Source organism: Melospiza georgiana, chromosome 23 (genome assembly GCF_028018845.1).
Source record: "Melospiza georgiana isolate bMelGeo1 chromosome 23, bMelGeo1.pri, whole genome shotgun sequence".
In the NCBI taxonomy this organism is placed as follows: Eukaryota; Metazoa; Chordata; class Aves; order Passeriformes; family Passerellidae; genus Melospiza; species Melospiza georgiana.
The window spans coordinates 4627516-4640775 of NC_080452.1; the positions used below are offsets into that span (position 1 = coordinate 4627516).

Here is a 13260-nt window from a genome sequence, read left to right on the forward strand (position 1 = left end):
TTCCAAGGACATGCTGGGTGCTGTGCCCAAGGCTCACAGTGCCACTGCAGATGTGCTGCTGTCCCAGTGGCATCTCACACCAATGTGCAGTGGTTGGTGTAACAAGGCTGGCTGACCTTGTGCTGGTGCTCACTGGGTTCTGCTGACAGGGCTGGTTAATGTCTGTCCTCATTCTCTCTCTCCCATCTCCCTGGACTGTGAACAGCTGCGAAGTGAGAAGGAGACAAGGAATAAGCTGATTGAAGCTGACATGAATGGCAAGCCTCAAAACAGACTCTTCACCAAGTAAGTATCTTCCTCTTAGTTGAAAAGAAACTGCCCAGAGAGTAATGGGAGAGCAGCTTCAGCTCTCACAGGCAGCTGGCCTCAGCTGGCTCAAAAACAATTCACTGCTGTTTAGTTCATGCATTTTTTTTAATCTGAGCACTCTCAAGTACAGTTTTAGTTGTGTCAAATGCAGTTTGTGTTGTGTCTTAACATACCCAGTGAGTGGTGGATCAAGGGCTTGGGCTGGTGTTTGATTCTCCAGCTCCTCCTCTGGCTGAGGATCAATCAGATCTTTGGGCTGAGAACTGCACCTTTTTGTTGCACGAAGCCCAACAGCCCAACTGCTGTGTTGTGTGGCACTAGAAAAGGAGAGATCACAATTTTGTGGATGGAAAAATGCTTGCAGAATTAGAAAATGTCAGACTGGCAGTGGAATCCGTGGCAAATTGGCCATGATGGAAGTGCTGGAGTGTTCAGTCTGTAGATGGATTTTATCCTTTGCTTGTTCTGTATGTAGTAAATAATGTCTGTGTCTTCCTGAGAAGTACAACTTGCTTGCCTAGTCCTAAAAATTTCCTATTTTGCAGCAAAGAGAAGATTCTTTATGAGGAAGACACGTTGAAGTCCATGGAAACCGAGGAAGAGAACAAGGACTCAAGCAGTTCTAGTTCTGAAGAGGAGGAAGCTGAAGATGAAGTTTCAGAGTCAGATGCTGAAAAGGAGTCAGGTAAGACTTAGTACAGCCTTGGATTTAATAACTAGCCTAGCTATTACCATTATTAATGGTGTTGTTATTGTTAACTAATTATATAATTAGTTGTTAAGGACATGCTGAAAGTTTTACTTCTGGTGTATATGTACAGAATTTGGAGAAACCTGGAGCTACTGTGCTAAAAAAGCTGATTCAAATGCTGACTCACAGGTCAGCATAATTATTTTTTAAAAATCCTTCAGATCCTGTTTTAATTCATACTTCCAGCTCACATGTATTGAAAATAACACATTGTCCATAGCTTGTTCTCAAACAGGATGTTTTTCTTGTTGGCCCAGTTCAAGAGGGATCCTTCAGGAGGGTAGGGAAGCAGGTGAAGGTGTAGCGAGGCAATAGCCTGTTGTGTTTGAATCAGTCTGAAATGAAGGACTGAAACTGTTCTGACTGATTATAGAGGTGAGGAACTTCTGTTTTCTAGGCTGTAATGAATAATGATTGCAAAAGATAGTGGAAAATAAGGATTAAGTACACAGAGTCACAGTAGCATTTACATTACAGTATATTGCTGGCATCTTACTCTCATTCCTTTTCCATAATTTCTGTGGCTACCTTAATTAATTTCAAAAGTGTTTATGTGCAGCACAGAAAGTTTAAATACAGATACTTAATTGTCCAGTAAGCCAAGACTTATTTGTACTTAATATTTTGTAAACACAGATGGATCTTGGACTATGATGTGTTTAAAGGTTAAACTACTTTTAACATCAACTCACTTGGTCTATATCCAATATACAAAGAAATAGGTCCTGAGGAGAAGTGTAGTTTAAAGTTTTGTTGTGCTTTGTGCCCGTGAAATTGTCACTGTGTTAGTTATCAGTGAATGCTGTTGGGGCAGGGTGTGAGGGTGGGAAATCCTGGCTGGGCTCTGCTGCCCCAGCTCATGGGCATGGCAGGAGCACAGGGAAATGGTCCTGGGGCTTTTAAATCAAGCAAGTCTATTGGACATGTCTGGGGTAGAAAGAGACATGCAGCACAGGTCACATATATTTTCTCCATAAATCAAGGGTTTACCCTGATTATATACATATAAATATATATTTATATATATATATAACTTATATAAATATATAAATTATATCTGTTATATAGTTATATAAATATAAATTATATCTGTCTAGCTGGGTGTCATTATTTGTAATCCTTGTAAACATGGTGGCAGTTTGACCAAAACAACTCAGATGTTTGCACACCTCTAAGACCTGGAGCTGTGTGGGGTTTAACTGAGTCAGGAGCAGCCTAAGATCCTTCAGCAAGGAAAGGTCTACAGCACTCAGCATTAAATTTTGTTTAAAGCCAGAACAGGTCTTTTTATTGCAGTAATTCACTGAGCAAAGCACATTATAGGAGTATATGTTAAACCACTGAAGCTAATAGAAATGGGAGACAACAAGGATTCAGTAGTGATTCAGCTGCAGGCTTTGTTACCTGTGCTCTCCTTTCCTGGGAAGATTATTGGGTCCTTTGAGAAATTGAAACCTCACCTTATAAACTCCTGAAATCTCTGCTAAAATGAGTGTGGAGTTGCTCAGCTGGATGGAGACAGAGCTCTCACTTGCTGCAGGTGTGAGTGTAGGGTCACATGCTTGTTGCTCTTTTTAAAGCAAGATTCTGGAAGGTAACAGCATCAGGCCACATTGTAGGAGCCTCCAAAGAGAAGTAGGATTTTTCATTTTGGTACTAAAAATAACAAATGTCACAGCATTACTGATTTCAAAGACAGACAGTGATATTCCTGGGCTGATCCCCCAGGGGGCAGCAGGGCAGGGGGGATTCTGCCCCTGTGCCCTGCTCAGGTGAGGCCCCACCTGCAGAGCTGCCCCAGCCCTGGGCCCAGCACAGGAGAGAGCCCAGAGGAGGGACCAGGGGGATCAGAGGGATGGAGCAGCTCTGCTGGGAGGAAATGCTGGGAGAATTGGGATTCCTCAGCCTGGAGAAGAGGAGTTTGGAGTGACCTCATTGTGACCTCCCAGGACCTGAAGGGAGCCTGCAAGGAAGATGAAGAGAGACTGCTGACAAGGGCCTGGAGTGACAGGACAAGGGGGAATGGCTTCAGACTGGCAGAGAGTAGGTTTGGATAGGATAATAGGAAAAAATTCCTCCCTGTGAGGTGGGGAGGCCCTGGCACAGGGTGCCCAGAGCAGCTGTGGCTGCCCTGGATCCCAGGAGGTGGCCAAGGCCAGGTTGGAGCAGCTTGGGATAGATGAAAGTGTCCCTGCCATGGCAGTGGGTGGAATGAGATGGGCTTTAAGGTTCCTTTTGGTTCAAACCAGTCTGGGATTCTGTGGTTCTGTGTTTATTTGGTCAGCATTTTACATGCTTGTATTCTACAGGAGGCAGGGGTATGAACACATGATTATTATTCCTTTATTCCTCTTCTTTTTCTGTAATATTCCCATACCTTTATCATTCTGAGCAGTTCTGGACACATAGATTATGGCTGTTGTTCTGAAGTGTTCAAAGTCCAGATGAAAAAAAAATTCCTAGTGGTCTTTTTAAACCTAAAAATCCCAACCCCTTTGGTAGCTGAGCATACAGCAGGACATGTAGAAGCTGGCAGTGTAACACACAAGTTTATTTTGAGGTGTGTTTTGAAGAGTCTCAGGTTGCAATTAATTTGTTGAATTTGCAGAGTGAGAGGAAGAAATTGGATGAGGGTAGCAGTGAAATTGTTGGAGGGTTTCAGAGTAGTATGTTTCTTATAATCGGTAAGAAATTTTTGTTCTTCAGACAAAGGGAGCTAAGAGCATTCATGTCACTTTATTCATTTTGAAGACAGTTAATTTGGCATTGAACTCTTGTAAAAAAGAGAAAGATCAGTGTAAAATTCTGTGGTGATTATCTGTGCTGGGAACTATTACAATATGTAATTATTGGGAATTAAAGCAGGCCAAGGAAGCTTTTAATGTTGTTTTGTTTAGAAAGCAATCAAGCAAAAACCCTTATCCAAAAACCCTTACAGAAAAGGAATTAGAAACCTAAATTTTTACTCTTACAAATTTGTTTTGAAGAGATTGAACTAATCCTCTCCAGTTTTTCTTGTCTGGAATTCATAATGTTTATGACTGAAATTTTGGTAGAATAAAATGTGGGATCCTGCCCAAAGGCAGCCCTGCCAGCACAGAGTCCCTCTGCTTGTCCCTTTCTGCAGTGACAGAAGGTGTCCCACAATGTCCCAGTCACATTGCTCACAGTTAGTCCTTCCCAAGCTGTCATTACCACTTTAGCCTGTGCCCTTCTAATTAGGTTTGACCTTAAAAGCTTCCTGTGTGCTGTGAACTGCAGAGCAGGCTCCCAGTGCCCATCCAGCCCAGCCTGGGGAGCTGCTGCCACCCTCCCTGCCTGCAGTGCTCTGTGGTACAGCCTCAGTCACAGCAGAGAGCAGCTGGCACAAAATGGGCATTTCCATGCTCTTGGATGCCCAGGTGGCAGGCAGGGCCTGCAGGGAGGAGTGAGGGAGGCTGGGTGAAAGCTCTGCTCCAGAACTGACATTTCTGCTTCACAGAGAGGGAAAGTGGCTGGGAATCCATTCTTCTGCAGACCCACAGGAGCAGCTGGAGCTGTGCCAGGGCAGGGTCAGGCTGGAGAGCAGGAAAGGCTCTTCCCCAGAGGGTGCTGGCACTGCCCAGGCTCCCCAGGGAATGGGCACAGCCCCGAGGCTGCCAGAGCTCCAGGAGTGTTTGGGCAGCACTGCCAGGGATGCCCAGGGTGGGATTGTTGGGGTGTCTGTGCAGGGCAGGGGTTGGACTGGATGGTCCTTGTGTGTCCTTTTCAACTCAGGAGATTCCTGATTCTGTCATTGTCTCTTTAGTTCAGGCTCTGTCAATCCTGGTAACTTCCTGCTATTTTAAAATGTTTCTTTTGCCTTGCTCTTTTCTGGTTTTTTGTGTCCTTTGAATCCTTATTTGTCTCGTACTGAGAATATTTGTTACAGAAAGATTGATCTTGACACTCCAAGGTGCCATCCTCCAGATGCTCCATCCCAAACAACTCCAAATATGGAACAGCAGATTTTTATTCCCTGCACATAGGTTATTTGCTAGGACTTTTGGGATGCTTATGCTTAAAATTGCTTTATTTTTTCCAAGCCGTGACTGTGTGAGCACTCATAGCTGTAAGGAAAGCTTTGATTGGTGAGTGTGGGTACATCATTTCTCAGGCAGGTTCCATGTGCCTGGGTTTATGATGAATAGTCTGTCTCCAGCCTGTGCTCTCCTGTCAAGTGAACCTGCTGCCTGAGTCACGCTTTCTGCTTACTCTCCCCCTGGTAATGTCTGCTGAATGTTCTTTTGTCAAGAATGTGCATAGATACAAAAAATAAATGTGATACTGGACAGCTGCTCTTATCTAACAAGCAGGGAGCCAGCTGTGAGCTTGGACAAGGGTTGCTTAGCTTGCTTGGAGCCCAAGCAAGGCTTTTTGTTGGGCAGCAATCCTGACTTCCTGTAGAAAATGGATTTTGCTGCAGAAGATCAGAAATTCTGCCCAGCAGCACAAGCAAATGCAGAGAACTGTGCAGTGAAACCCAGCACTGGGCACTCAGGGCTGTGGGCTGTACCACACTTGTGTACAGGAAGGAGGAGCAGCATGTGCCCCTTTTCATCCCAAGATTTACCAGGGAAGAAATTCCCATACAGGAAACAAAATTGTGAAAAACAAAAACCTGTGTGTCCTCTTTATGGTGCTTTCTGCAAAGATTTTGCTTGTCTGTGAGGATAAAGTACAAAAGCTTTGCCTGGCAAACGTGTCCATGCTGTTCTTTAGGGATGAAAGCTCCTTGCAGAAAGCCCTGGCACTGCCAGTGCAGAGGGCACTGACATCTGTGATCCAGGGAGGTCACACAGCCCTGAGCTGGAGTGCAGACCACACTCTGTGTAAGGAAGGGCCTCAGAAGTGCAATACTGAAACATTTGGTTTCTCTTCTTGTTTAAAATTGTAGAGAGGAAGGAAGAGCCCTTTGCCAACCACTCGAGCCGGGAATCCAGGCCCAGCATCCCTGAGCCAGCACCTGAGCCCAACTCCTTCACTGCATCTGCCAGAAGAGTAAGTGAATGTGGATCCCTGGGCACCCCAGGAGTGCTCAGAAGCAGGAGGTGTTACTGGGAGGTGGATGCTCTGAAACCAGTCTTCAGAGCACTTAAAGACTTGAATTTAGAAAAGCCTGGTAGTATGAAATTCTGATAAAGATGTGTGTTAACAGCAGTGTAGGGACAATATGGTTCCTCTTGAATCTCTGACCTCCAAAGGCAATTGTGGTGAAGAAAGCCAGCCTAGAGCACATGTTCTGTGTGCTCAGTTCTCAGGGGGCTGGTGCCAATGTCTTCTCAGCAGATCTGTCACCAGAGCTGATTTCTGCCTGTGTGCCTGTGGTGAGTTCAACACCATCATTTAAAGTGCCTCTGACTTGCCAAAGCCAGCTGAGTCAGTGGTGTGCTGTTACTGCCCAGCAAGCAGAGGGTGGTTTGCATGTGGCTGGCCAGCTGGGCTATGAGAGCTTTGAAAGGTGAAGTGGTCACTGAAATCTTGTGTGATTGAACCCTCCAGCTCTCAGATCACTCAGCTAGATGGCACCAGGAGACTCTGCTCTGCACAGGACTCCTGTTGTGTACTGCTGCTTTCTTTTTGCACCAGACTGTGGAGAAAACAACACAGAAACCTGGCCCAGGGCTGAAGCTCTTGGTGCTTGTCAGGGGGAAGTGTTTCTTGCTTAGTCACAATTTTTTATTTTTCACATGTAACAGAGCATAACCAAGATCAAATGAAACAGAGCTCCTCTGGGCATTGTTCAGCTCAGGCTGGCTTAGCAGGGGAACTGTTAGAGGGAGAAGGATGCTGGGAAGTGTGAGTACTTCAGTTAACCTTTTCCCAGCTGCAGAGGTTTGGTCTCACACTCCTTTGAGCTGTTGAACACAGAATAAGGGTGTTAGCATGTAGGAGCTGACCTGTGAGTGGAGGAATTATTGATTTGACCTCAGTGACTTAAGATCAGCTTCTTTACCTTCTCTCAGCTGTTTGTTTTTTCTGTAGTTCTCTTTGACAGACTGGGCTTTAGATAGTGTTGCCCTCTATGAGGGGAGTTACTAGTATGTGCTGTTCCTGTGTTGTTCAGAATTTACAGATGGCAGCTTTTGCTGTGGTTTTGAGCATTCTCTGAGGAAAGCATCAAAACTACATGAAAATGTTAGAGCTGTGTAGCTCAGTAGACTGGCAGTGCTGGAAATGGTGGAGTACAGATTAACCCTTTGCATCTGCATTGAAATGACATGAGCTGAAAACATTGCTCAAATACTGGAGGGATAATTTCAGCTTGACAGTCTTCAGACAGTGAGTCTGAGGGCAGAGCTTTCCAGTAGCTCCATTTATTCTGAATAGTGTCAGATAGAATATGGTATAATAATGCTTAGATCAGCTTTGATCAAAAGCCTTGTCTGCCCACTGTCCTGCCCAACAGTGGCCATCAGAAGCTACTGGAGAGCACAGCCTTGTAGGAATTCCCTCCCACAGCCCAGCAGTTGGCATTTCAGGGACTCACTGAACCTGGTCTATTTTTGGTCTTCAGGAGCCCCTGTTGGACTTTTCCTTTATGCACTCACTTTTTAATTGGGATCCTCTAATGTCCAGTCCTTCAGCTTAGTTCAAAACTCTACAAAGCTCCCTGTCCCATTAACCAACCACACACTGGGTTTGTTTGCTGTCCCTCATTCCTTTATGGGGAGGACCAAGGAATAATTGTTCCTTACTCACCCTTCTGTGTTCCACTGAGGGTTTCATGTCCCTTGGTCATATCTCAGCCTGGAGACTACTGAAATACTGAATATCTCCTCATGCACAACCTCTCTTGCTCTTCTCATTCTTGCTGCCTTTCCCTGAACTCTTCCCTTCTTGCCAACTGCTGCTGATTGCTGGACCTGAGCTGTGTGTGGTACCAAAGGTGTGATTGTACCCTGCAGTAACACAGCCACAGTGGTTGTGTGGTTTGTATTCTGTACTATGCCAAAAATTCCTAATAATTTATTTGCTTTATTCCTGTACAAGTTGGTGCTTAGCCCTGCACAAGTGTCTCTTGTGATGCTCAGGCTTCATTCTTGAATGGCAGTGTGCAGCCTTTTGAAAGACTTGATCACTGTAGCTATAGTTGTGCATTGAAGCAGTTGTGCATGGAAGCAGTTGTAAATTGAGGCAGTTGTACATGGAAGCAGTTGCATATTGAAGCAGTTGAGCATTGAGGCAGTTGTGCATTGAGCCAGTTGTGCATTGAGCCAGTTGTACATGGAAGCAGTTGTGCATTAAAGCAGTTCTACATTGAAGCAGTTCTACATTGAAACAGTTACATTGAAGCAGTTGTGCACTGAAGCAATTGTGCATTGAAGCAGTTATATTGAAGCAGTTACATGGAAGCAGTTGTACATGGAAGCAGTTGTGCATTGAAGCAGTTCTACATTGAAGCAGTTATATTGAAGCAGTTATATTGAAGCAGTTGTACATGGAAGCAGTTGTACATGGAAGCAGTTGTACATTTAAGGACTAATGCAGGCAGGTCACAAGTGCCTCATGCAACAAAAAGCACAAAGCCCATTCTGTGCTGTGCATTTACCTGCCCATGGAAGGGGCCTTAGTGAGGCTGAAATCCAGTGTCCTGCTCAAAGCAGGATTAAGCTCTTGTCATGTTGCTTTGTCCTATCTGAGCTGAGCTGAGTATTGAAATGTCTCTGAGGATGGAGGTGCTCTACTCCCTTACTCTCTGTCCCAGTGCAGCTCTGATCCTGCCGGGAGTTACATTTCCATGTCAGCTGGGATTTCCCAAGTGGAAACTTGTCTGTTGCCCTCCTTTCACTGTAGACTGTAGATAAGTCTGGTTCCATGTCCTCTGTAAACCCACTCCCAGGTAGCAGAGCAACTAAATCCTATCTTTGCCTTCTCTTTTCCATGTTGAACAATCCAGATTGCCTCAGTTTCTTCCTTTACAGTGTTGTTGGCTACAGCTCCCTGGTGATCTCAATGGCTGCTTCTGGACTCCACTGGTGCGAGGGGTTTATTTGCAGCTAGCTCCATAAGACCTGAGTATTTGTTTTTGGAATTCTGCCTTCTCTGAATAATCCCCCTTTCCTAAATGGGTGATAGTAAAAGCTTCATTGTTCCATATATTCTTTCCTCAAAGCTGGAGGAGGACATTGTGTAGGCAAAGACCTGCACAGTGACAGAAGATTCCTTTCATCCTCTGTCCTTGGAGATGAGGCACCACAGCAGTTTGCATCCCTGTGAGTTCACCTTGAGCTCAGTCCTGTAATTAAAGTGAAGCAGGAAATAAGTCATTCTACCTTACAAGTCTAGCCCAACAAAAACTGGAGCTTTTTGAAACACTTTGTCAACTTAGAGTGTGCTCTTCCTTTTTCCAAATGTTCATTTTCTCCTCCACAGTTCAGTTGGCTCAGCAAGTCAGACGAGCAGAAGGACGAGTCGCCTTCGTCGTGGCGGCTGGGCCTGAGGAAGACTGGCAGCCACAACATGCTGAGTGAGGTCTCTGCCACTCGTGAGGCACAGAGGGATAAAACTCCTTCCATCTATCGCTCCTCGTCCAGCCCTCGCATTTCTGCACTCTTGGACAACAAGGAAAAGGTTTGGCTTTCAGCAAGGATATTTCAGTGCATCCACTTCACCCCACAGGTGTAAACCCCTTTCCCTTTGAGTTATTGCTGGGGTTTGTATCCATAACAAACAAGGGTCTCTTTCATTCTTATCTCCTTTTTCTTTTGAAAAATATTTTCCTCCTGTCAGTTGTTTCGCCAGAACGGGAGTTTGGTGCCCCTTTGGCCCAATTCCTACTCAGTTTGGACTGGGCTGCCACTAAACAGGGGCTGCCAATCTGGCACAGCCTGTTCTTTACCAGAAAATGTCCAATCCAGACAACAGCACATACCTGCAGTGGAGATTCTCCATCTTCTCCATCATTTATATGGATTTCTCCTCTGTCTACCAGCTGCATTTGTAAATCCCATGCCATGTATTCAGTAACTGTAACTTTTCTGCCCATGGGTAGATGCCTTATCCCTGGAGGCATTCATGGCCACCTTGGGTGGAGCTCTGCTGCAGTGGACTAAAGATCCCTTCCACTCCAAACCAGTTCTCTGATTCTGTGATTGACAAGTTATTCTCTAAGTTAGAAGATGCTTTTATTCACTGGTCATCAGGAAATCCCTGTCAGAACTGATATTTCTATGCTGTGGTATGTTGCTTTAAGCAACATTAGAGACGCAAGAAGTTGCTTTAAACCAGCTGGTAGGAGAATGCTTTCTTAGTTGAAGAAATTTGAACGTGAATTTATTTACCATTGTATGTGCTGTAAGGGTAAGAGATGTGTAGCTGAAGTTCCTCTTTTGCTTCACCAGGACAGAGACAACAAGAGTTATCTTGCCACCATAGTCCCCAGAAGACTGAGCAGTACGAGTGATACAGAAGAAAAAGAAAACAGGTGAGACTGGCTGAAGTTAATGCTCAGCTTCCCTTCTGTCAATAGTACTTCTGGAATATAATTTTTCTGTAGTCATGCTCTGTATATTTTCTCAGCAGTCTCAAGTACACAGGAATTCACAACATCAAGAGCCAGCTCTGTCTGTAAAAGTTCTGGTACGTTGGTTTTCATTTAGGTGAGCAGGAATCAGAAGACTGGTTCCTCCACCCTGTACTCACACAGGCACAGGCTCCATCCAGGCAATCAGATTTATGGATCCTTTTTCCTTTTAATATGCAAGTGCCTCATTTTGTAGCTGCCACCTGCACTTGTAGTTGTCACTTGCTCAGCAGTCACCTTCAATCCCTTTGTTCACACCTCTGTCACTTGAGATTCACTCGAGCTTGTGAACTCTGCCATGTAGGAACTGTTTCCTTGCATGGCTGTTTTTACAGTCAGTGTGTGTAAATGCCCCTGGTCCTAACCGTGGTGTAAATGGTGTGTGGATGTCCAGGAATTCCAGATGTATTTGAGGAGCTGCTCTCTTCTAGCAGCTTCTTCAGGGGCCTTCCAGTGCCTAAAGGGGCTCCCAGAGAGCTGGAGAGGAACTTGGGACAAGGTCCTGGAGTGGCAGAACACAGGGGAATGGCTTCCCACTGCCAGAGGGCAGGGTTAGATGGGATAATGGGGAGGAATTCTTGGCTGAGAGGGTGGCCAGGCCCTGGCACAGGTTGCCCAGAGCAGCAGTGGCTGCCCCAAGCCTTTAAATGTCTAAGGCCAGGTTGGATGGGGCTTGGAGCAACCTGGGCAGGTGGAAGGTGACTTTGCCTGGGCAGGTAGAAGGACAGGATGAGCTTTAAGGTCCCTTCCAACCCTAGCCATTCTATGATTCAGTTTGTACTAGAAGGAGTAAAATTTGACTTTAGCCTCAATTCCAGCTACTTCCCCAACAAAGGAGGAAAGGCACATGCAGAGCAGTGGCTGTGAGCTGTAATTGTTGGGCAGGAGCTGTGGCAGATGACACCCTGAGAGAATTTCAGCACAGCTTGAGAATCTTTGCTGATCTTTTGCTGGAACCTCCCTGCTGTGTTCTTGTTCACTCTCAGGCAGTCTCTGAGATCCAGAGTTTTACAGACAGTTTGTGTCTGTTGATCAGCTCAAGAAGCTTTGGCAGAGGTTGCTGTGAGTGGCACATCCTGCTGTAGGAGCTCAGTGTCCTTTTCTGGGTGGAGTTGGGACTGCCTGAGCAGTACCGGCCTTCAGGAACAGATGGTGCCCAGGCATGCTGTGTAGTACAGATTTTTTCCTAATATTCTTTCCTTTCGAAACATTTGGGTTTTCCTTTCTGGAACCCACAGGTGTCTTGATAGAGCATCAGTCTAGGCATGACAACTGGAAGTGAGAAATAATTACTTTCTGATAGGGGAATGGATTAGTGCTTCATTGCAAGCTCCAGGTGCTGTCCTGCACCAGCAGAGAGCAGGATGCACTGCCAGAGTGTGTATTAGCATTGGGGAAAGAGCCCTGTTTTCAGATAATCAGGGTAAACAGGACTACTAGGAATTTCTTGATAACTTGTCAAGTAGCTTTAGATGCTATAAACATTTTGTTTGTTGTTTTCTGCTTCATGATTTTATGGTTGATGTGGTAGTGCTGGGTTAATTGTTGGACTCAATGATTTTAGAGAACTTCTCCAAGCCTAATGATTTTGTGAAAGGCTTTGCTGTGCTGAATTGCTTTTGTTTTTGCCTGGATAACTTGAAGAATAAAAGCTTCCCTACACTTCCAATATCTGCCCATTTATACCTTATTGTTTGATACAGACAGCAGTGAGAATATTAAATGACACTATTTAATATGTTAAATTACTTTTATGGACAATCTGAATTTCATTTGCAAGTTTTCTGACTATAAAGGATCTTGTTCCTCTTTATGCAAAACATTACATCATCTGTGGTTCTTGAGTGAGCTGGCAGGAGCAGGAGCTGATGTTAAGGCCAGAGCAGGTGTTTCTCTGAGCTGTGTCACCTGAACAATGGAGCACGTAGGTGTAAGGGAAGGATCTGTGTTGTGAAACTGAAGGAACCAAAAGCAGACTCCAGAGGTTTTTCTAAGCTTTTCTGTGCTCTGTGCTGCTGCAGGGAATCTGCTGTGAACCTGGTGAGGAGTGGCTCCTACACCCGACAGCCCTGGAGGGACGAGCCAAAGGGAAACGACGCTCCCCACTCTGGGGCACCCACTACCTACGTATCCACCTACTTGAAAAGGTATGTTCTGCCTTCCATGGGTTCTCAGGCAGTCAGAACACTCTTAACATGCCTCCCACACCTCAGCCTCCTGCTTGTTGCCTCCTGCATCTTGTAACTGGCCTTGGGACCCTCTTCTGCTGAGAGCAGGAAAGAAAAGATTTATTAGATTTGTCATGCTAAATAATGGTTTTAAAGGATATAATTTTTATTAATTTGCAAATTGCTGCACTGAATTTAAATACTCTTCTTCACATAATTCAAATGCAAAGTTTTCTCTGTTTAATGCTGGTGTTATGGTTAGAGAATAACACCAAAATTGATCATAAAACAGATTAATGTAATAAGAGTCCAAAAGCGTTGTTCAGATAGCTCTTGGTGAGTAAGTTATAGCTTATCTCTAATTTTGGCTTATATTAGTCCATGTTTATAGTATTATCAGAAAGTGGCAGTGCTCTTGTGCATGATGCACAGCACTTGCTAAGGAGTGAAATTGATGCTTCCACCATTGATTTGTAAGGCAGAGAGGA

The 13260-nt window shown here is 44.9% G+C and overlaps 1 protein-coding gene across 2 annotated transcripts in view; it reads left to right on the forward strand.

The window, feature by feature from the left end:
* Positions 1-13260, forward strand: part of PPP1R12B (protein phosphatase 1 regulatory subunit 12B) — a 140315-nt gene that overhangs the window by 50494 nt on the left and 76561 nt on the right. For both annotated transcript variants that reach the window (XM_058039601.1, XM_058039602.1), the window contains exons 7-12: positions 206-285; positions 855-994; positions 5976-6079; positions 9455-9652; positions 10423-10505; positions 12626-12751. In XM_058039601.1, the coding sequence (XP_057895584.1) occupies positions 206-285; positions 855-994; positions 5976-6079; positions 9455-9652; positions 10423-10505; positions 12626-12751 (731 nt within the window). The remainder of the gene's footprint in view (positions 1-205; positions 286-854; positions 995-5975; positions 6080-9454; positions 9653-10422; positions 10506-12625; positions 12752-13260) is intronic.